This window comes from Mesoplodon densirostris, chromosome 18 (assembly GCF_025265405.1).
Source record: "Mesoplodon densirostris isolate mMesDen1 chromosome 18, mMesDen1 primary haplotype, whole genome shotgun sequence".
Taxonomy (NCBI): domain Eukaryota; kingdom Metazoa; phylum Chordata; class Mammalia; order Artiodactyla; family Ziphiidae; genus Mesoplodon; species Mesoplodon densirostris.
Genome location: NC_082678.1, coordinates 19,105,998 through 19,125,586, shown reverse-complemented (window position 1 = coordinate 19,125,586; position 19,589 = coordinate 19,105,998). Strand labels below are relative to the sequence as shown.

Below are 19,589 nucleotides of genomic sequence, written 5' to 3'. Positions count from 1 at the left end.
TCTTGGTCCCGTGTTACGTTTTATTCCAGCTTTGGATCCAACATGAGAGAGTTCCTCTTGCTGGAATATGCCTCAGGACTCTTTGCTCATCACAGGTAGGACGGCCCCAGGGGTGTGGGGTGGCAGTGGGGTGCTCTTCAGCAGGCAGCTGCTGCCAGTGGAGCTCGGACTGTGTTCTCTCCCGTCTGGTTCCCTGAAGGCTACAAGGTCTGGGGGAGGAGCCGCCTTGGGTGCTAATTTCCAAGCCCGAGGCCCTCACGTCTGTCCTCCTCGGACCTGTGCAGCCTGTGGCAGCTGGGGGTGGATTACTTTGACTACTGCCCTGAGCTGGGCCGAGTTTCCTTGGAGCTGCATATTGAGCGGATCCCTCTGAGCACAGAGCAGAAAGCCCTCAAGGTGCTGCGGGTTTGCGAGCAGCGGCAGATGACTGAGCAAGGTGAGTTGGCTGTCCTCCCAGCATACCCTCTATGCTCATGCCATGTGAGCCAGCCTGGAGAGCGTCTGGGCACTGGGTGCCAGGAGGTAAACCAAAACGCAGGAAAATCATTGCAGAGGGACAAAGAGCTAGGGATCCACTGGCACCTAGAAGCAGTCGAGCCCATTGCCTGGTTATAAAGGTCCTGACCCACTCACTCTCTCTCACGTGTTCGCCAGAGGTCAGGCTGGGGCAGGTGCGAGGTGACTTGTCCCAGGTGGGTTGCTGTTGCTGGCTAAGGCTGGCTGGGTGGGGAAGCAGGACCGGAGGTGGCTCGGGGAGAGCACAGGGAGGGAACGATGCTGACGGTGGCCCCTTCTCCTCTCCCTCACTGTCGAATGATAAAAACCTAAGTTGTTGTTCTTCCCAGAGGTATTGCATGTTTATGACCGTCTCTGAAAGCATATAGCATTCAAGACCCAAAGGATGGTAGGATTTTCAGCATGTGGACAGATATTGGAGGCGCTGATCTGTGGGGAGCAATACAAAGATTTTTACCACCCCTGAAATGAAACCCACTCACAAAGCCAGTCCTGCCAGGAGACAATTTATAAACCTCAAAGTTCCTAGTTCTGGGGGCCAAACTGTATTTGCAGCCCACAGAGAAGCCGTGTAAAGCTCAGAGGAGGTGGGAAGCTGCTTCTATCCCAGCAGGGTTCAGGAATGGAGTGATTTGTAGGGTGAAAGTTTCGTCTTTACTGTTTTCCCTGCAAAGTTCGCAGCATTTGTAAGATCTTGGCCATGAAAGCTGTCCGCAACAATCGCCTGGGCTCCGCCCTCTCTTGGAGCATTCGAGCCAAAGATGCCGCCTTTGCCACGCTGGTCTCAGACAGGTGCGCTCAATCTGTGTGTGCTTCCTGGGTACTGCCTGGGCAGTTGGGAGGCTGAGGAGGTGGGCCTGGGACTGCTGCTCTGACCTCTGGGCTGGGCCTTGTAGGTTCCTCAGGGATTACTGTGAGCGAGGCTGCTTTTCTGATTTGGATCTCATTGACAACCTGGGGCCAGCCATGATGCTCAGTGATCGACTGACGTTCCTGGGTGAGTCTCTCTGCGCTCTGTCCCCTGGACCTTCAGCACAGGTGGACAGTTACGGAGATTGGAGGGACTGTTCTAGGCTTCTCCAGTCTAAAACACATAGAACCCTGTGTACCAGTCTCTGCAAAGGATATTTTTTGGTAACGTTTTATTTTCTGGTAATTTCAAGCTTAGAAGTTGTGAAAGTAGTGTAAAGAATAAGGAACTGCCATACACAGTTTATCCAGATTCACCAGTTATTTATACTTTGCCTCATTTGTTTTATTCTCTCAATCAGGTTTTTGGGGAACAGTCGGAAAATAAGTTGGAGATTTATATGGAGACTCTCTCCATAAATAGCTGAGCGTGTATTTGTTAAGAATAAGAACATTCTCTTATATAACCACAGTTATGAAAATCAGGAGGCTCAACGTTGATGTAATACTCGCATCTAATCCATATTCTGATTCCATCAGTTGTCCCAGTAATGTCCTTTATTTTGTCTAGGTTCATGAATTTAGTTTTCATGTCTCATTAGTGCCTCTGCCTTTCTTGGTGCTTCCTTAATCTTGACATTTTTGAAGAGTCAGTTCAGCTCTCTTGTAGAATGTTCTCACTTGGGGTTTATCCATGAGCAGCCTCAGATTATATATTTGGGCAGGAATTCCACCGTGGTGATGTGTCCTCCTCAGTGTTGTCCCCTTATTGGTGGAGTTCACCTTGGTCACTTGTTTAAAGATTTCCCCTTTGACAATTTGTGGAGGGATACTTTGGGATTATTTAAATGTCTTGTTTCTCATCAAACTTTGACCCACTAGTTTTAGTAACTACTGGTGATTTTCTGACTGCCAGTCCTTGTGTTTCATAGTTGGCATTCCACTGTATGGCAGGCTTCCTCTTCGTCCCCGTTTATTCTTTCATTTACATCAGTAATGGCCTTATGGGTTATTTTATTCAATCTGTTATAATTCATGACTTTTGTTTATATTGATGCTTATATTCTCCCAGGTTTGGCTCTCTGGAACCCCTTTTAAGCGTGTATTTTGAATCCTTTTGGTCTTGTTGGCCCGTGAGCTTGGAGGCCACTCTGGAAGAACTTCCTTGCTCTGTGGAAAGGCTGGTCTGGGGTCTCTTTTGTTTAGGATCAGAGGTGACTTAGTGTGCTCTGTTCTCAACAGGAAAGTACCGCGAGTTCCACCGGTTATATGGGGAGAAGCGTTTTGTTGATGCTGCTTCTCTTCTCCTGTCATTGATGACGTCCCAGATTGCCCCCCGGTCTTTCTGGATGACACTACTAACAGATGCCTTGCCCCTTTTGGAACAGAAACAGGTACAGGTTGAGTCCACAGTGATTTTCTTCTGTGCGTGTGTGCGTGCATGCGTATGTATTCCCCTGTAGCACCCACTCTGGAAATCCATATCTACACAAGAAAAACTACTTAATTTGAAATGTGGCATCTGTCTACTGACAGTGCTCAGCCCAGGACCCCAACAAGAGCTGGGAGTGAGAATGGGGGTCTGCTCTACCCTCCCAGGGTTGCATACAGAAGGCACACTTCTCCAAGTGAGATACAAGAAAGGATGTCTCAGCTTGAGCCCATGCCCAAACCACTGCAGGCTTTGGCTGGGGAACAGCTAAGCGAAGCAGCATCTCTCTCCTAGGTGATTTTTTCAGCAGAGCAAACATACGAGCTGATGAGATGTCTGGAGGACTTGACCTCAGGAAGACCAGTGCGTGGAGAGCCTGATGCCCAGCAACTCCAGGTCAGCTGAGATTTTCCAGTTTGTTGGTAGCACCATGGAGATGAGAAAAGGCTCCTTCTAGCTCAGGTGTACCCCCACCCCGAGATGTTGGCCCCTTACAAACTCACATGCTTCTTAAGATACCTCTTAACCTGTAACTGTGACACACCAACTTATTTTAGGAGAAAATGGGGGTGATTCTAGTGTGCTCGTCTCTCAGTTTTTTCTTTCCTGTCAGTCAGTCAGTCAGTCACAGTGGCCCTTTGCGTGCAGCTCCACCTCTTAAGAACTTCCTGAAAGATACTACTGAATGTTATATGCCTTTTATCTACCTTCGGATTAGAGTCTTGGGAACTATAAAGAAGGTAAACTTCCTGCTGTGGCTCATGCAGGCTCTTTGCTTTTAGGATGATGATGTAGAGACCACCAAGGTGGAAATGCTGAGACTTGCTCTTGCACGAAATCTTGCTCGGTCAATTATAAAAGAAGGCTCATTGGAAGGTTCCTGAGGCCAGCTCCAACATGTTATCTTTGTAAGGCAATGTATATACATTTTTAAAAGAATAAATGTTTTCTTTTGCAAATATAAGGCAAGTTCTTATAGAACTTACAGTTCTTACATCTAGGGAGTTTTTATCTACCACCACTGTAAACCTGAGGTAGCTGTCTTAGAGAAAAAGCCACCCCCAGAAGTTACCGTGAGTGCAGTGCCCTCCTGCTTGTAAGTAGAAATTTGAACAAGAGCATTCAGCGGTTTACTTGTGCTTCTGAAATTTGGCTTCACCTCACAATCATCCGTTAACTTTCCAGTTATCTTCTTTAAAAAAGAAAACGGTCTAGGAACCTTACCTTTCAGCAACAACCTCAGGTGATGCCAGCATATCCACCTGTCTACATTTGGAATTCGTAAGTAGCACCTTCCCCCATACTGGGGTGATTGGTGTCTGTATTAGAAGGATTCCAAGTGGGGCGAAAATGGTTTTATTTAACATGCAGCAAAACAAGGGCAGCAGTTGATATATCCAGTACAGTTTTTTTTGTCACAAAGCAGTGACCTCAATAGTAACGGGTAACACTCATAAATAATTTTAAAGTCTAAAGCTTATCATAAAGGTACATTTCCATATAGTAGTCCCATAGACCTTCCCAGGGCTGCAGCAGCCCGTCTCTGGAAAGCTCTTGGATTTATTCCTTAAGTAGTGAAATTGATTCACTTTTGACTGTCCTGGTGAAGCAGTGAAACCTGCTTGCCAACAGTGGGAGGGAAGGGGCGATGACCTCTATATTGATAGGGTAAGGAAGCCTGGCAAGAGCAGGGAGGGGGTCAGGGAACATGGTTTGTGCCACCTTTCCCCAGAGATGGCTCTGAGCCTATCCAGCTGAGCTCAGGTGAGCTGTGTGCTCTTTCCCCAGCTGGTGGTTCTCACTCTCCTGTTGCCCTGTGAGGCCTAGAGTCCCTGGCCCAGTCGCATCCAGTGGGTGGAGCAGCTTGGGCTGAGCACTGTTGAAGCAATAGGGTCTGGTGACTCGATTCAAGCAAGGCCCCTAATCTCACCACCTCCAGACCCAACATCTTGCTGACAGTGCCCCTGGGCGGCTGGGGACAGGGTTTCTGGGCAGCAGGTATGGACATAAAACTAGTGCAACGTGCCTAACCCTGAGGCCTCCTGTTCCCAATCACGTGCCACACCACAGGCCACCTGGTGGGAGGCAGGGGAGGCTGAAGCAGGAGGACACAGGGCGCTGGGAGTCGTCCTCCCCTTCAGAGGCGTGAAGGGCAGGACGGCAGTTTATTTCATGCGGAGCAAGAGGTAGTGAGTAGGATGGCCTGCTCCCGTAGCAGGAGGCACACTTTTCCCAGAAAGTGCTGAGGACCTGCTTCCGGAGGAGCAACACTGGTTCTCTTCCATCTTCTTTCCTTCCTATCTGCAGTTTAGGCTGCCATGAGGCCAAGTTCTACTGTTTCTAATAGCTTGAGTTGAATTCCTCATCCTACTGCGATGTCCATAGGACACAGCCTGCCACCACCAGGGACAAGCTCATCATCCAGTGGCCACTCCAGGATGACGCTGTCCATGGAGGGCAGGGTCGGAGATCTGGCAGCATACCAACTCCTTACTCTGGGCCCAGGGCCGTTCAGGACCATGGGCTTTGCCCACCTCCCTGGAGATGGGAGCAGGAGCCTGCCAGGGGGAAGCACGGAGCAGCAACGGGGAGCTGAGACCTCTGGGGCTGTGAGGACGTGGTCCTTGAGGGAGGGCCCTGAGTCTGTCTTTGGAGACTTCCCCCTCTGTGGCATCAGAGGGCGCCAACACAAGGGGAAAAACCTACTCCAGCCCTGGGTCCATGTTCCCAGGGCAGGGGTGCAGAGTCTGGGGCCACTCCCCACCCCTGATGCACGTGGCCACTTCAAGTCACACAGGTAGATAAAAACAGGTCCTTTTAGGGGGCCAGAGGAGGAGAGATCACCACAGCAGCAGCTTGGCTCCTGGCAGCAATGCCCAGGCCCCCTGTTCCACATCAAAGCTCTTACGCACTGCAGTCAGGATGTGAAGAAGGACTGGACCTGGAGAGCCCCCCGTCTCAGGGCAGCCTGCCTGGGCTCCAAAGTGCAGATGACAGTGTCCTCGGGGGTCACAGGCTCCCCCACCGCTCCACAGGGGGGAACTGGTCCACCTCCCCCACCTCCGTGCTCAGCTGCTCCCCCAAGGCGAAGGTCAGCCTGTACCGAAGCCTCGCCTTCTCCTGCGGCAGAGGAGCAGCGTGAGAGACGCTCTCTTCTGCGATACCCTTGGGGCCCTTTCTGTGCGGCGGGACAGGCCCTGCTCCTAACCACCTCGTCCTCACTCAGCCACTGAACCAGGGCAGAGAAGGGACGCGTGTTAATGGCTGTGGTATCACGACACTCCAGGTTGGGAAGTGATATTCCCGAGCCCTAATCTGGGGCAGCCGGGGCTTTAGGCTGGGATCCCCAGTCCTAGCTCACCTTCAGTGGATTGGCCAGCAGCATGACCTGGGTGATGGCTGCAGGTGGCTGGATGGGGCTAAACGGAGAGAGTTCTGTCCCAGAGGGTGGCTGCAACTTCACTTTCATTGACTAAAGAGAAAGAGAGAGAAGCTCCTTTGAAGAGAGACGGCAGGTGCCCCTGAGATGGAACTGGGATTGGACGCAGTGGGTGCAAGATACAGGTGAATTCCGCCTCTAGAGGCTCCAGGAAGCCGGGGGTACCTTGGGCACTGCAGCCTGCAGCACGATGCTCTTGATAGGCAAGGGAGCCGTATTTAGCATGGACACCACCACCACCAGCACGTCAGGCCGTCCTGGAGGACACTCCTTGGCAAAGTGGAAGAGGATGCGGAAGCCATTTTTATCATAGGCTGTCACAGGAAGGGCGCTGCCTGTAAAAAGGGGGCACGTGAGTGTGGAAGGAGAGGAAGGCTGAAGACAGCCAGCAGAGCACCACAGCCAAGCGGGAGGCACGGCGACCCTGTGACAGAGGCTCCCAGGAGTCTGGGGAAGAACTTCTGCAGGACCTCCCGAGAGTGCATGGTGGGAACAAGTACAGGCTGAGACAGCGGTTAGGTGGGCCACGTGCGGCTCTAAGGGACCCCGGCCTGGAGAGCCTGTACCCTCCCACCCCTCTCATGTCCCCCACACGCTGCAAGTTGTGAGCCCCACCTCCCCTCTCACCCCAAGCCTCCAACACTTACTAGGCTTGATAGACTCCAGGGGGACGTGGACACTGGTCAGGGAGAGCTCGGGCCCCTGCATGGGGCTGCCCTGGGACTGGAAGGCAGGTGGCTGGAAGAGAGGGCTGCCGGGCCCCGTGGAGAAGGGGAGGGGAGGTCTAGCTGAGGTGCTGGTGGGGAGCAGAGGGGAGGTGGCAGCGCCAGCGAAGAAGCCGGAGGAGACGGGTTTCACCAGGCCTGAGGTCCTAGGAGGCAGTGAGGAGGACAGGGCACGTCAGAGACAGGCAGAGCTGCTGGGCTGCCCCTCACTAAGGCTTCCAGGCTAGAGCCAGTTCTTCCCCTCCCTAGCTTCCAGATTCCAGACTGAGAGGGAACACTCATGACCCCTGCGGAGCTGCCTCTGGCTCTGCCACGCCCGGGCCTGCTCTCCCCACCAGCCCCTCTCCCAGTCATTACACTTTGGCCTCTTCTAGAAGCTGATCAAGGGCGTCCAGCTGGCACACGGTGCTGTCACCCAAAGCTGAACCATGGTGCCCGGGGGCCGCAGGCTCAGCCTTGGGGGCCGAAGCTGGGGCCAGGCCGGTGGAAAACGAGAAGGAGCCGGCCGGGGGGGCCGGAACGCTGGCTGGGACCACGGGGGCCTGGGAGTTGCCTGCGGGGGCTGCTGAGGGCTGCAGGAGAGGCCCATCTGAGAGGCTACAGGCACCAGTTGCGGGTTTGGGGCCAAAGAAGTCCAAGTTCGACGGTTCGTTCTGTGGGGAACGGAAAGTGTGAGCGAGCGGCGGGGGATCTGGGCTCTCCACCCCCCACCCCTTTACTGGGGGCCCTACTGCAGCCCTTCTGGACGAGCAGCCCGTGTCCTCCAAGGACAGGGCAGGGAAAGCGCCATATCCGGCGTGGTGCCCTAAGGGGTCAAGACAGCAGACAACTGCAGCTGAGGACTAGTCGGGGAGGGGGAGGACAGTAGGAAGTGAAGGCTGTCGAGCCCTGCAGTCATGTCACCTGTGCCCCTACCTGGAACAGGGGCCACTGGCCGTTTCCAGCTGTCTCTCTGGGAGGAGCACAGGGGGCTGGGTCGCTGAGACCTGAGAGCAGAGAAGACGACTGCGGTGAGAAAAGGCTCTGGGCTTGGGCAGCCCCAGCCGCACCTCACCCGAGGTAGGGTCACGTGACCAGCGGGCCGACCTTGGGTGATAGGGTGGAGAGGGTCCGTTCTGCTCCCGAGGGACACTGCACTCGGCTCTCTGCCTCCAGCGGACGCCTCCTCCCCAACCCTCGCTAAGCACGTGGGCCCCTCAGACCTCCCGCTCCCACGCGCCTAGCTTCCCTACCGGCCCCACCGGAAGCCCTTTCCAGCCCCCAGGGCGTACCCAAGCAGAGTAGCTCCTCATCCAGCAGGCTGAGGGTGTGGCTTGTGCTGCTGGGTCCCGGGGGGGCCTCAGCCTGGCTGGACGAGTGGCTGCGCCCGGGTCCCAAGGCCTGGGGGGGCGGAGGGAGGATAGGGATGCCCGAGGAGCGGGGTTCGGGGGCCAGCACTGGGGACAAGCTGCTCGGCGCATCCAACTCGGCAAGGTCAATGAGAGTCCCTTGGTTACTGGAGCAGTGGTTTCCTGCATGGACGAATGGAAGGGGACAGGAATAATTAGGGGCCACTCTAGTGACTGCACAGAGGGAGGGGGAACCCTGACACAGCCTCTGGCCTAATCCCAGAGCACCTGTGCCAGGGGAAGGCTGAAAAGCCAGCGGAGAAGGCAGGCAGGGGAGACCCTGTGCAGACCTCCCAGGGGGACCGCTTGGAGTGGCTCAGAACCCCCTCGGGCCCTGTGGGATGACACGCTGGTCAACCTGCACCGCGGCCTGGTGGTGGGGACCGGGGAACCAGAACACTTTACCTTCAGAGTCAGGAATGGCTGAGGTGCCCACCTCACCATTGATGACCTGCCCTTCGACGACTGTTTTATAAGAGTTGATGACCCGGGAGAGGTTGTCACTGGCCTGCAGGATGTCCCCTAGAACGGAGAGAGACTTCTCACTCCTGGCTGTGATGGCACCCCACCACACACACGCATCCCAATTCCCAGCCCATCTCTGTCACCCCCTCTTAACTCACCTAAGCTGCTGTCGTTGTCCTCTGTCTCGCTGGCTAGTTTGAATAACGTCCGCCTCTTGCTCTCACACCGATCCAACAGCTCCTAGAAGAGACCCAGGCAGAAAACCTGGAGCTGGCAGGGTCCTTGGGGAGCACCTAACCCAGCGTTCACGCCCAGTCGCGGGCTCCCCTGTGACCACGGTCAGTTACTGGCAGAGCTGGGCTCGGAGCACACATCTTGCCACCAGCCTCCACCACTCTGTGTCACCCAAGACGCCTGTTCAGGCGGAGAAGTCACCAGGACAGTATGTCCCTTCCTGCCTCCCAGGCTGGCACATGCCTCAGAATTCAGAGTATCTATGTGACCGAGGGCTGAGGTGAGCATCAGGGGCACAGATGTCCCCGAGGCAGAGCAGGGGCGCCCCGAAGCGGGTCTGCAGAGCCGCAGAGATGCAGGGGCACGTGGAGCACGCGCACCCTGCGCAAGTCAGCCATGGCTCGTGTGCACAATGGGGGTGCCACTCCCCTCTACCTGGCTGCTGTGCCAGTTAAGAGGTGAGGGAACACCAGGGGTGTAGCGGCGTCTTAGGGCTGGGACTCGGCGAAGGCTGGCTCCCTTTCCCGGAGCCTGGACCTCCCAGAGCGGGGCCTACCTTCATGAGCTCTTTATCTGCCTCTGAAGAATCCTCTTTGCTGTAATGAAGCAGCATCTCGCTGAGCAGCTTCACGTTGTTATTAACCTCCTCTAAAGTGTGCAGACGCTTGGTCACCTTCTGGATCCGCGCCTCATCCTGCATCAAAGAGGATCCAGGAGAAAGAGCTCAACTGGACCCACCCCACTGCCCCCCAGAATCCCAGGCAAGGATCACACCTTCCCAGAGCACACGAGAGCAGAGGCCAGTCCCACGGAAGCTCGTTTCAGTGCACGATTTTTTTTTTCATCCCCCCCCTCCCTGGGCCACTTTCCCCCCTTGGTGTCCATACGTTTGTTCTCTACATCTGTGTCTCTATTTCTGCCCTCAATGCATGATTCTTGGGACCCACTGGCCTCAGTCCCAATCTACAGTTTTTTTTTCTTTTTTTTTTTTTGCGGTACGCGGGCCTCTCACTGCTGTGGCCTCTCCCGTTGCGGAGCACAGGCTCCAGACACGCAGGCTCCGGACGCGCAGGCTCAGCGGCCACGGCTCACGGGCCCAGCCGCTCCGCGGCATGTGGGACCTTCCCAGACCGGGGCACGAACCCGTGTCCCCTGCATCGGCAGGCGGACTCTCAACCACTGCACCACCAGGGAAGCCCTACAGTTTTTCTTTCAAAGCAACAGCCCTCCCTACCCCCAAACTTGGCCCCAGCTACTCATGCTCCTCTATCCCATTCTCCCCCAGAAGCTCCCATGCTCCTCCTTCCAGGTGAGGGCTGGGGACAGGGCAAACAACAGGCGCAGCACCAGGGGAGGGGACCTCTGCTCTGTGGCCACGGGATCCTCCACCCCAAGGCTTGGGACCCACTCACTTCCTTCACCATGGACTTGATGAGCTTGTTGGCCTCCTGCAGGTCGTCTGGGTTTTTGCTTTTCAACAACTTGGCTAAAAGCTGGAAGAGGAGGGTATCAGAGGTAGAGGGACAGGCAAGTCCCCATGTGGGGAGAACACAGGACTGGAGCTCCCCACAGCACTGAGCAAGCCCGCACCTCATCTGAGGACACTGCAGGCTGGAATGCACTTTACCTTGGACTTCTCCTCATCATCAAAAACAGGGTTTTTGGGACGAGGTGGCGGAGAGGGGATCAGTGTCCTGTCCATCGGGATCAGCGGGTCAGACTGCACAATGCCTGAAATGGGACGGGGCAGTGTTCGCGCAGGCTGGGCCGCGCTGTTGCCCTTCCTCACGCAGCAAGGGGGCGCTCCCTGGGACCAGGCCTGTGGGCCGCAGCCCCCTCGTTCCCTCACAGCCCAGCCCCTCCCACTGTCTTAGGCAGACACCCCTCATTCTCCCTGGCCTTGGCCAGCCTTCAGGGCTGCTTTGAGGCTGAGGGAAGGCAGGCGCATACCCTGTCTCTTCAACATGTGGTAGGCGTCCTTGATCTTTGATTCTTCCGGCAGGGCCAACGTCCAGCTATAAAGCAGCTCAATAACCTTGGTCTTCACTTTCTCAGACACCCTGTCCCCCAGGTACTAAGAGGCAAAAGGAAATGGGAAAACTTAGTGCAGAGACAGACGGAGGGCTCTTCACAGCAATGAAATGGTCACTAGCTGGTTACAGTCCTCAAGCTTCCTCCAAACCCGCAGGTGTGAGGTGGGAGTGCGACAGCACTGGGAGGGGAGGGCAGGAGCCGGCCTGCACACGGCCGTATCCATCCGGCGTACAGACGGTGGTGAGGCCGGGGACTGGGAGCTCCTCACGGCGTTTCCACACAGTCTGCCAGAAACAGAACTGCACTTCCTCTCAGAGGAGTTAATGAGAACCTCTTTGCTATGAAGAACGGTTCCCTCTGCCGTAGGTGGGTGCCCAGAGCTTAGGCAACACTAGCGTGCGATGGAAGCCGGGTGACGAGGGAGGCCAGCTGCCCGTGTCCACATGAGACGGGCGAGGAAAAGTGACCGCTGTCACTAGAAGCCCAGGGTCCAGTGCTCCACAGGCCCTCCCCCGACACGTGCACAGCTGCTGCCACAGCACCTGTCACGTTCAGGCTGGGAGCCCTGTCTGGACGTCCTGCTACTGTCAGAGCCTAGCTCTCTGAGGACAGGATCCAGGGAATCTCAGATCCATGGAGATGCTGGTCTGTGCAGTGAAAGCCAGTAAGATGGGGTGGGGCACAAAGGAAGTTCCTAGAAACGAGGAAACTGCCACTGACTGACCTTTGGAGAGACGACTTTGATCAACTCATTCAAAAACCGGAACTTTCCCACTTCGTTATGAAATCTCCTCCCACAGTTCTTCATGCAGGCCTCCAGCACCTGGACCACACAAAAGCGAGGTGCTCAGGCTGGGACCTGGCACTCGGCCAGACCCCACACAGAAGGAGCGCTGAATAAATACTCACCCAAGGAAGGAACTAACCAGGAAAAGAGGCGTGCACTGCCCCAGGGGACATCAGGGCCACAGGATTACTGACGAAAGAGTCCCTCAAATTGTAAACCTCTCCTGGGGAAGCTCAACAGGAACTAAAGTAAAAAACCCTGAGACCCAGATACCAAGACAGATCGAGTGTCAGTCCTGGAAGGTGCCTGCCTGCAGATTCTGCCCTTGTGTTTTACAGGTGAGGAGACAGAGACCCAGAGAGCACACACTTCTCTCAGGGTCCAGGGTTCTTTCCATAAGCTGATCAACGTTTTGGGGAGGTGGGAGAGAATTCTGTTAAATTCTGTTTTCTTCACTGTAGACGGCACACTACTTTCCCTCCCCCGGCCCCCATCTATTTTCCTTCTGGGGCCCATAGGACCTGCCTTAAGTTTTCCTCCAAGGAGCAGACCACCCCAGTGCTGCCCCCTTCCCTGGCTTCTGTCTTTGTAAAGAGGGGTTTTTCAGCTGCACCACTGCTGACATTTTGGGCCGGTCACTTGTTGTAGAAGCCTGTCCTGTGCGTTAGGGGGTGCTCAGCAGCACCCCTGGCCTCTACCCACTAGATGCCGGTAGCACCTCCTGACCTGTGACAACCAGAAGTGTCTCCAGACATCGCCCAATGTACCCTGGGGGACAAAACGGCCCCCAGTCAAGAACCACTGTTCTAAGGCCATCGCTCTCCGGAGGACACAGCAGAGCCATGTGCGTGGGCTAAGTGCCTTTTCCACGACCGTGTTCCCCTCTCCCGGTTTTCCAGGAGCTGAACGAAGTCAGGAGAGAACCTGGCCCCCTGGCTTAGGGGAGAGCCCGGGAGGCACCCGAGTGCTGCACATGGCTCCACATCCTGACCCCCCTTAGTCTGAATAAACGCTAGGATCTGCCTGTTGGTGTGATGCCTTCACTAGTAACCGGCATTATTTTTAGCTACAGGATGAATTACACTTGGCCAACTCCTACCTGGCAAGACAGCTCTGTCAGCCTCTCTTCAAGAAGCCTTCTCTGAGCCTCACCCACAGCCCAGGGCCCCTGCCCCTGGTTCCCTCCCTCGGCCACTCTGCTCTTCCCACTAGACCTCGTGCCCACGCTTCAGCCATCCGTGAAGCTCAGTGCCTGGCACAGGGGCACACACGTGTGGAAGAGCTGACTGAGCAAGGTCCAGGTATGTCTAGTTTGTATCGAGGGTGTTCAGCTGGCTAAGGGTGTGAGCCCTGACCCCCCCGAGAGATCCCAGCGGTCTCATGGGGAAAGGCCTGGGCTCATGAAGATCCACTGTCAGCACGAAGAACCTACCGTCAGGGCCTGGACTGCCTCCCATTCCTGCGGAGACTGGATCTTATGAGCCAGCAGTCGGACGGCGATCTGTGGCCTGGGAGACAAGCAGAGCACACGTTCAGGACGCTGACCCGAGGCCATCTGGCTAGCCCTCCTTGGCCCCCGTTGTTTACTTTCCCAGTCACTACCTCTTACTGCCCCCTGACAGCTGTGAGACTCACCCTTCAAGCTCTCTGTTGATCTGATCACAAAAGCCAATTATGTATTCCCAGTCCTCCTGGCGGTTGGAAGGGTTCGTGGCTTTATCTTGGGGCAGAACAAAGAGGAGTACGGTCGTTATAGGGTAAGGAGAACAGTATGCAAGGTTTTTGTCACACTTTCTAGGCACTGATGTGAAGAAATTTCCTCTCTAGTAGAAAAGACTCAATAGTTCAGTCAGAAAGCAAGTCAAATACAAATACCACTTTCTGTCCAATATTTTGAAAGTCACAAATGAAACAGAAAACAAATCCTAAGCCTCTCATTTTAAGGCAAGCTAACAACATTTACTGAACCCCTCTAAGCACCAATCACTGTGCTATCTGTCCCTGGGGCTGCAGAAACAGAATCTGAGCTTGAGTAATCTGCACCCTTAAGTTTTGTTTTGTTGTTTTGGTTTTGGGTTTTTTTTGGCTGCACCGCGCAGCATGTGGGATCTTAATTCCCCCAACCACTGGACCACCACGGAAGTCTCAGCACCCTTAAGTTTATTATTATTTGTTTATTTATTTATTTTTGGCTGCGCTGGGTCTTCGTTGCTGCGCGCGGGCTTTCTCTAGTTGCGGCGAGCGGAGGCTACTCTTCGCTGCGGTGCGCAGGCTTCTCACTGCGGTGGCTTCTCTTGTTGCGGAGCATGGGCTCTAAGTGCACGCGCTTCAGTAGTTGTGGCACGCGAGCTCTAGAGCGCAGGCTCAGTAGTTGTGGCGCACGGGCTTAGCTGCTCTATGGCATGTGGGATCTTCCCAGACCAGGGCTCGAACCCGTGTCCCCTGCATTGGCAGGCGGATTCTTAGCCACTACGCAACCAGGGAAGTCCCCACCCTTAAGTTTAAACGGTCTTCCATGATCAAGGACAAAGACAAGCGTTGAAGAGTTCTCAGAGGGTCACTGGGGGTTTAAATTCCAGGAGCTAAATGCCAAGTCTCCTAATACTTGGTGTGGGTCCTCTCTTCTCTGTTATCCCCAGAACCTGTGCTTATAGAGGATGGCCGCAGCTGAGGGTGGTTAAATGTGTTCCCAACTCTGATTCAGATCTTGGAGTCCGCCTCTTCTAGAAAGCACTCTCAAGCTGTTTGCTAAATTTAGGGCTTCAGTTCAGAAGACAAAAGGAAGACTGAAGGCGTGGATCCTTTTTTAAGTACCAGGCTCCTCCTGCAGATTTCCACAAGGGCCAAAAGCAGAGTGAGAGCCCGGAAAAAGCCCTTCCCGACAAGGGGTGTTGTTAGACGTTCCTAAATTCTGATTTTTCGTGACTGTTTTCTTAACTTCCTTTTCCCCTAACATTAAAAGTCCAAATCCTAACAGGGACTCCTAGCCACCTCCTACCCCTCCAATAGGAGTCACAAGAATCAGCAGACACCAGCTGGCAGCAGAGGGAACACCTGCAGCGCCCAGTGCTGCGCGTGCGTGGCAGCGTTTCTGCTCTGGTTGCAAGAAAATTCTGATGGTTTAGGATCATATTTGGAGGAAAAAAGAGATGTCAGTCCTCAATCTGGAGAAGAGAATTAGCAGGCCCTGCAAAATGTCATGCTTGAAGGGAAGGGAGATCAATTCTATCAAGAGTGGCTATTTATTGCCACAGGGACCTACTAGCTGTTACCCTCCAGAAAAGCCCTGAGTCTCTCCCACCAGGTGTCTGAAATTTTCTCAGGTATCGGCATGGCTTTGTTACTAATCCCTATCATGTGAGATGCTTAAAGTTCTCATGACGTTAAGAGGCTGTGGGATACAAAAAGATGGTCTGAGGAGCCATACCTACACCTGTCACTATCATCATTTTGGGGACAGTCACATGCCTCGTGATATAAGAAAAAGAAGCCCACTCGCTTCCACTGTTTACAACTAGAAAAGCATCTTACAGATGCAGTGTACAACGTGGACAGCTCCTCCCCACACGCGGGCATTCACCAAACAACGTACTCTGCCCGGGGCTACCGTAACTCCTGTAGCATTTCTGCTCCCAAGAACGCTCCCACTTACTTTTCACTTATGTTCAACATCTCTAGAATCCCACTCCCTTTCCCCTTGACAGATCTTTTTACTGCAAACCCGCAGGGAGCTCTCTGCCTACACATGAGCACAAAAAGCCCTGGTTTCAGCCATGGTTGGTCCCACTTCCGAGTATACCCTCCGACTCTCCAGCCAGCTCAGACAGCAGACCTCAGTCACCCACGGGAACTGGAAGAACCTCTGGGGATGATTCTGGGCGACTCAATCGTGCCATCTGCCCACTGCCTCGCCAGCAGACTCACAACTGTCACCCCCTCAACATTCTCCTTCACCTGGCACGGAGGTGACACCAGAGCCTCCTCTCAGGTCCTGCCTTCTAGAACTGCCCCTCTGGGCTCTACTCTGATTCAAGGTTTCTATTTTTGAGGCTCCGTTGAAAGCCTTATTCTAGTCTGTGTCTTTGCCTCTATGTTTCCTGCTCTCATTTTCAACTTAGTTCCATCTCTAGCCTTGACTGTCGTGGGACCGTTGCAAGCAGGGACGGAAACAGCAGCATTGGCTACGCCTTCCCAACGCGGCTCAGAAAGTCCAGTGATGACAAGTTCTATGTAGCAAATGACGTAGAAATAAGCAGAGGCAAGGACACAGATGGAAGGGGAGTCAAGAGTCAGCCTTCAGTGCTGTGGTCTTGAATCGAGGGAGACTTAGTCACTCACCAAGTCTTTGTTAAGCAGCCATAGGAAAACTAAGTACACAGCGTGGTAGGCCCTGGAGGGACTTCAGGAAAAGTACAAGATTCAGATCCTACCCTTGAGGAGGTCACGCTCTTCTGGTGCAACACATGAGAAATAACCAGAGCAAAAAACAAGACAGGGTGTAATTGTAAGTGCTAATTTGGTGCAGAAACGAGTCTAAAAACAAACTCATCACTTCTACTTCCTGGCTTCCCTGTTTCCATAAATGGTGCCACCATTCAAAAGCTCCTTTTGCCCCACCCGCAGGCACCCAGGTTTGAACACTCCTTCTTCCCTCTCCTCACCCATTTTCATCAGTCAGTCATAATCCCTTCCTTCTCGATTTTTTTCTGGGGGTGGGGGCGCATGTCGCACAGCTTGTGGGATCTTACAATAGTTCTCCCACCAGGGATTGACCCCGGGCCCTAGCAGTGAGAGTACCGAGTCCTAACCACTGGACTGCCAGGGAAGTCCCCTCAATGTCTTTTTAAAAGTCTCACTTCTTCTTTTCTTATTCCTTCCCCGACCTCCTTACTTCTCACCTGCTTCCAGAACTTCTGCTCCAACCCATCCTTCGTAAAAACACCAACATGAACCTTCACAAAACACTAATTTTACCAGGTACAGTAGGAGTGGGGACCTCCTAACTGTAGACACGCAAACTTCTTGGGCTGGAATTCAAGCTGGTCCGGAATCTGGTTCTAACTTCCCAGCTTTCTCTCCCACCACACTCCCACAGGAAGCCCCTGCCTGAACCAGCCAAACAGCTGTTACTGCGAACCCCAGACGTGGTCTGCTCCCTCCACACCACCGTCTGGTGTTTTCTTAGCCAGTTTTCCCATTCCTTAGGGCCTAGCTCGAGTGCCATCTCCCCACTGGGAGAACCATCTTCCATTCCACTTGTTCCCAATTTCCCAAAGAAACTGTCTGCATTTTAGCATTTATGGCTCTTGCTTTTATCTTTTTACTTAAAAATGCTGTATCCACTCCAGCATCACTTTCATCAAACTGAAGGCAAAGACTGTTTGAACTTCTTAATTTTCATCACACCTCACACAGCAGGTAGTCACTAGACGCTGATCAACTGCTGTAATGCAGGACTTTGGAGAAGGCCGAAATCAAGAGGTGGTTTGTGGGGAAGGAGATTCTGGGGTGCATTTTACAGCATGTAGTGGAGCAAAGGGGAACAGAGCTTTCAGATCAGGAGAGGAATGTGTGTTGGTGGGACAAGAACATCCAACTGACCAAAGTAAGGAAGAATATCAGGAAGCCACAAAGGGGCAGTAGAATGACTTAACTAAACAGAAGTGCTCTCTGGGAGCAGAATGCAGGACGGACTGATAGCGGGAGGGGGGAGGCCCGAGCCAGTGGGCCCAGCAGAGGCTTCTGTAATAATCCCAGCAAACTGGGACTTCCCTGGTGGTCCAGTGGTAAAGAATCTGCCTTACAAGGCAGGGGACGCAGTTTAGATTGCTGGTCAGGGAACTGACCACATGCCGCGGGGCAACCAAGCCCACGCGCCGCAACTGCTGAGCTCGCGCGCCTCAACTAGAGCCCGCGTGCCACAACTAAGACCCGACACAGCCAAAAATAAAATTAATAAATAATAAATAAATCTTTAAAAAAAATTCCAGCAAACCACGGAGTGACAAGGACATAGACTAAGATGGTGCTGAACTCCAAGCACTGGTTCGTTCAACTGGTACAGTTCACACCATTAAGTCATAGGAACCAGGAAGGTGGACAGAGGGTAAGAATGGAAGGAATCTTAGCACTGCCCCAAGTGTCGCTCTAAGTAACAGGAAGGGGTCAAAGGCCAGTCCCAGCTCTAGTCTCTACAGATACCATCCCTCTCCCCCATCACCATCTCCACTCTCCCTCAGAAACAGGTCAGTCTGCTCTTCCAAACTAACGCTAAGCCTAGCCTATTAAGCTCAGCTTAGGCCATTTAAATTACTCCAATGTCCCCATTAGTATCTATGAATGGAACCAGTTCCAGTGTGCTTATGTCCAGTTGGGTGGCTCTGGGCAAGTGAGTTGATGAGAGGGTGCCCTCTTTTTGTGAAATTGTGACAGTACTACCTACTTTGCTGGGACACTTGATAAATGAATTAAATGAACGTCTTTGGAGCACTGAGCTCCTTGGAGGACAGTTCCATATATACAGAAGGCTTTGTGACCTGCCTGCAACTGCAGATTTTGCAAATGTTAACTTAAGTTCAACCACCTGAACAAGGTTTCTTATTAAGAAAAGTCAGGCAATTGGAGAAAACAGGCATCACCTCCAAGAGCCTGCAGGCTCTAGTAAATAACAGATACTGCACAAGGCAGTATCTAGGCACCTTGCCCGTCTTATCACCCTGTCCAATTTGTCTTCACTTAAAGAGGCCTCCAGGGGTCTCCTCTAGTCCATAGTGAAATCAACGTATTAACTCTTCAGCCAAATACTACCTGCTAAGGTTAACGCGTATTTCCTTAACAGCAGTATGAATTAGCAGTCGTAGCAATAGGCCGCTATAACTACACCATTATGCTGTGCCCCTCAGCTTTGCTCTGAGTAGGTTACCAGCGAATGACTCGTGAAGACGTGCGGTGGTGGGGGAGGGGAGCGGCCGCCCCCACCCCCCAACATAGCTTTCACCACGCTTTGGTCACTGCAGGAAGAAGGTAGAGCTCTGTTCTCTCTGTCTCACTTTGGATTACTCTCACTTCAAACATTCAGCCTGCACGAAGCGGTCACTTCTCGAATACATGGTCACAATTCTGAAGCTGTGTGTGTATGCTCAGCGACACCCACCGCTCCCGGAGTTTCAGCCCAAATCCAGAGCTTTTCCCTTCGTCAGGGAGGCGCAGGGGGCCCGGAATCAGCCGCGCGCGGCCCCACTACAGTCTCCCCCAAGCGCCGATGCATGCCAGCCCGAAGCACTTGGCTGTCGCTTTCCCGGAGCCCGCGGGGACGGGACAGGACCCGAGCTCACGCCGCTGCTCGCGGGAGCGGGAGAAGGCGCCGTAGCACGGGGAGCAGGGGCCGGGACGTCCTGCTGGGGAAGGGGCGTGATCGCGGGACGCTCGCGGCGCAGGCGAGGCCAGGCGCGGGCTGCCTGGCGGCGCCACCGCGGGGCCCGGGGACGGGGCAGAGAGGTGCGGGTGGGGCGGTGCGGTTCCGCGGCTCGAGAGCAAACAGAATCCGCCGCAACTACTCACTCAGCCAGGACTCCAGACTCTCCCCTTCCGCCTCCGCCATATTGCAGCCGCCAGGGCCGGCCCAGCGGCCTCAAACCTCGCGAGAACCTGAAAGAGACAA

The 19,589-nt window shown here is 54.0% G+C and overlaps 2 protein-coding genes across 5 annotated transcripts in view; one reads left to right on the top strand and one right to left on the bottom strand.

Moving 5' to 3' along the window:
- The window catches only part of NUP85 (nucleoporin 85), a 29,215-nt gene extending 25,405 nt beyond the window's left edge, over positions 1-3,810 (top strand). For all 3 annotated transcript variants that reach the window (XM_060081738.1, XM_060081734.1, XM_060081735.1), the window contains exons 13-19: positions 30-95; positions 285-436; positions 1,191-1,308; positions 1,413-1,513; positions 2,668-2,819; positions 3,152-3,253; positions 3,640-3,810. In XM_060081738.1, coding sequence (XP_059937721.1) covers positions 30-95; positions 285-436; positions 1,191-1,308; positions 1,413-1,513; positions 2,668-2,819; positions 3,152-3,253; positions 3,640-3,741 — 793 coding nt within the window. In that variant the 3' untranslated portion in view covers positions 3,742-3,810. The remainder of the gene's footprint in view (positions 1-29; positions 96-284; positions 437-1,190; positions 1,309-1,412; positions 1,514-2,667; positions 2,820-3,151; positions 3,254-3,639) is intronic.
- A 387-nt stretch (positions 3,811-4,197) lies between these two features.
- Positions 4,198-19,577, bottom strand: GGA3 (golgi associated, gamma adaptin ear containing, ARF binding protein 3). Of its 2 annotated transcripts, XM_060082954.1 has the most exons (17): positions 19,490-19,577; positions 13,565-13,649; positions 13,362-13,437; positions 11,867-11,965; positions 11,059-11,182; positions 10,736-10,839; positions 10,521-10,601; positions 9,665-9,802; positions 9,033-9,114; positions 8,815-8,931; positions 8,293-8,532; positions 7,937-8,007; positions 7,379-7,674; positions 6,944-7,167; positions 6,462-6,631; positions 6,219-6,329; positions 4,198-5,977 (listed from the first exon to the last, which is right to left on the bottom strand). In XM_060082954.1, exons 1-17 carry the CDS (start codon positions 19,527-19,529, stop codon positions 5,867-5,869), a joined length of 2,169 nt encoding a protein of 722 aa, XP_059938937.1. In that variant the 5' UTR covers positions 19,530-19,577; the 3' UTR covers positions 4,198-5,866. The 2 variants fall into 2 exon arrangements, with proteins under 2 accessions (XP_059938937.1, XP_059938938.1); XM_060082955.1 differs by lacking the exons at positions 13,362-13,437; positions 13,565-13,649; positions 19,490-19,577 and adding an exon at positions 12,052-13,352.
- Positions 19,578-19,589: the final 12 nt, after the last annotated feature.

Bases quoted from the DNA above. Each gene is read 5' to 3' on its own strand.
- GGA3 (XM_060082954.1), bottom strand. From the start codon at position 19,529: ATGGCGGAGGCGGAAGGGGAGAGTCTGGAGTCCTGGCTGA. The intron at 11,966-13,361 runs GTAGGTTCTTCG...TGTGTGGTCCAG, and splicing joins AGGCAGTCCAGGCCCTGACG to GTGCTGGAGGCCTGCATGAA. The intron at 7,168-7,378 runs GTAATGACTGGG...ACTGCCTCCTAG, and splicing joins CTTCTAGAAGAGGCCAAAGT to GACCTCAGGCCTGGTGAAAC.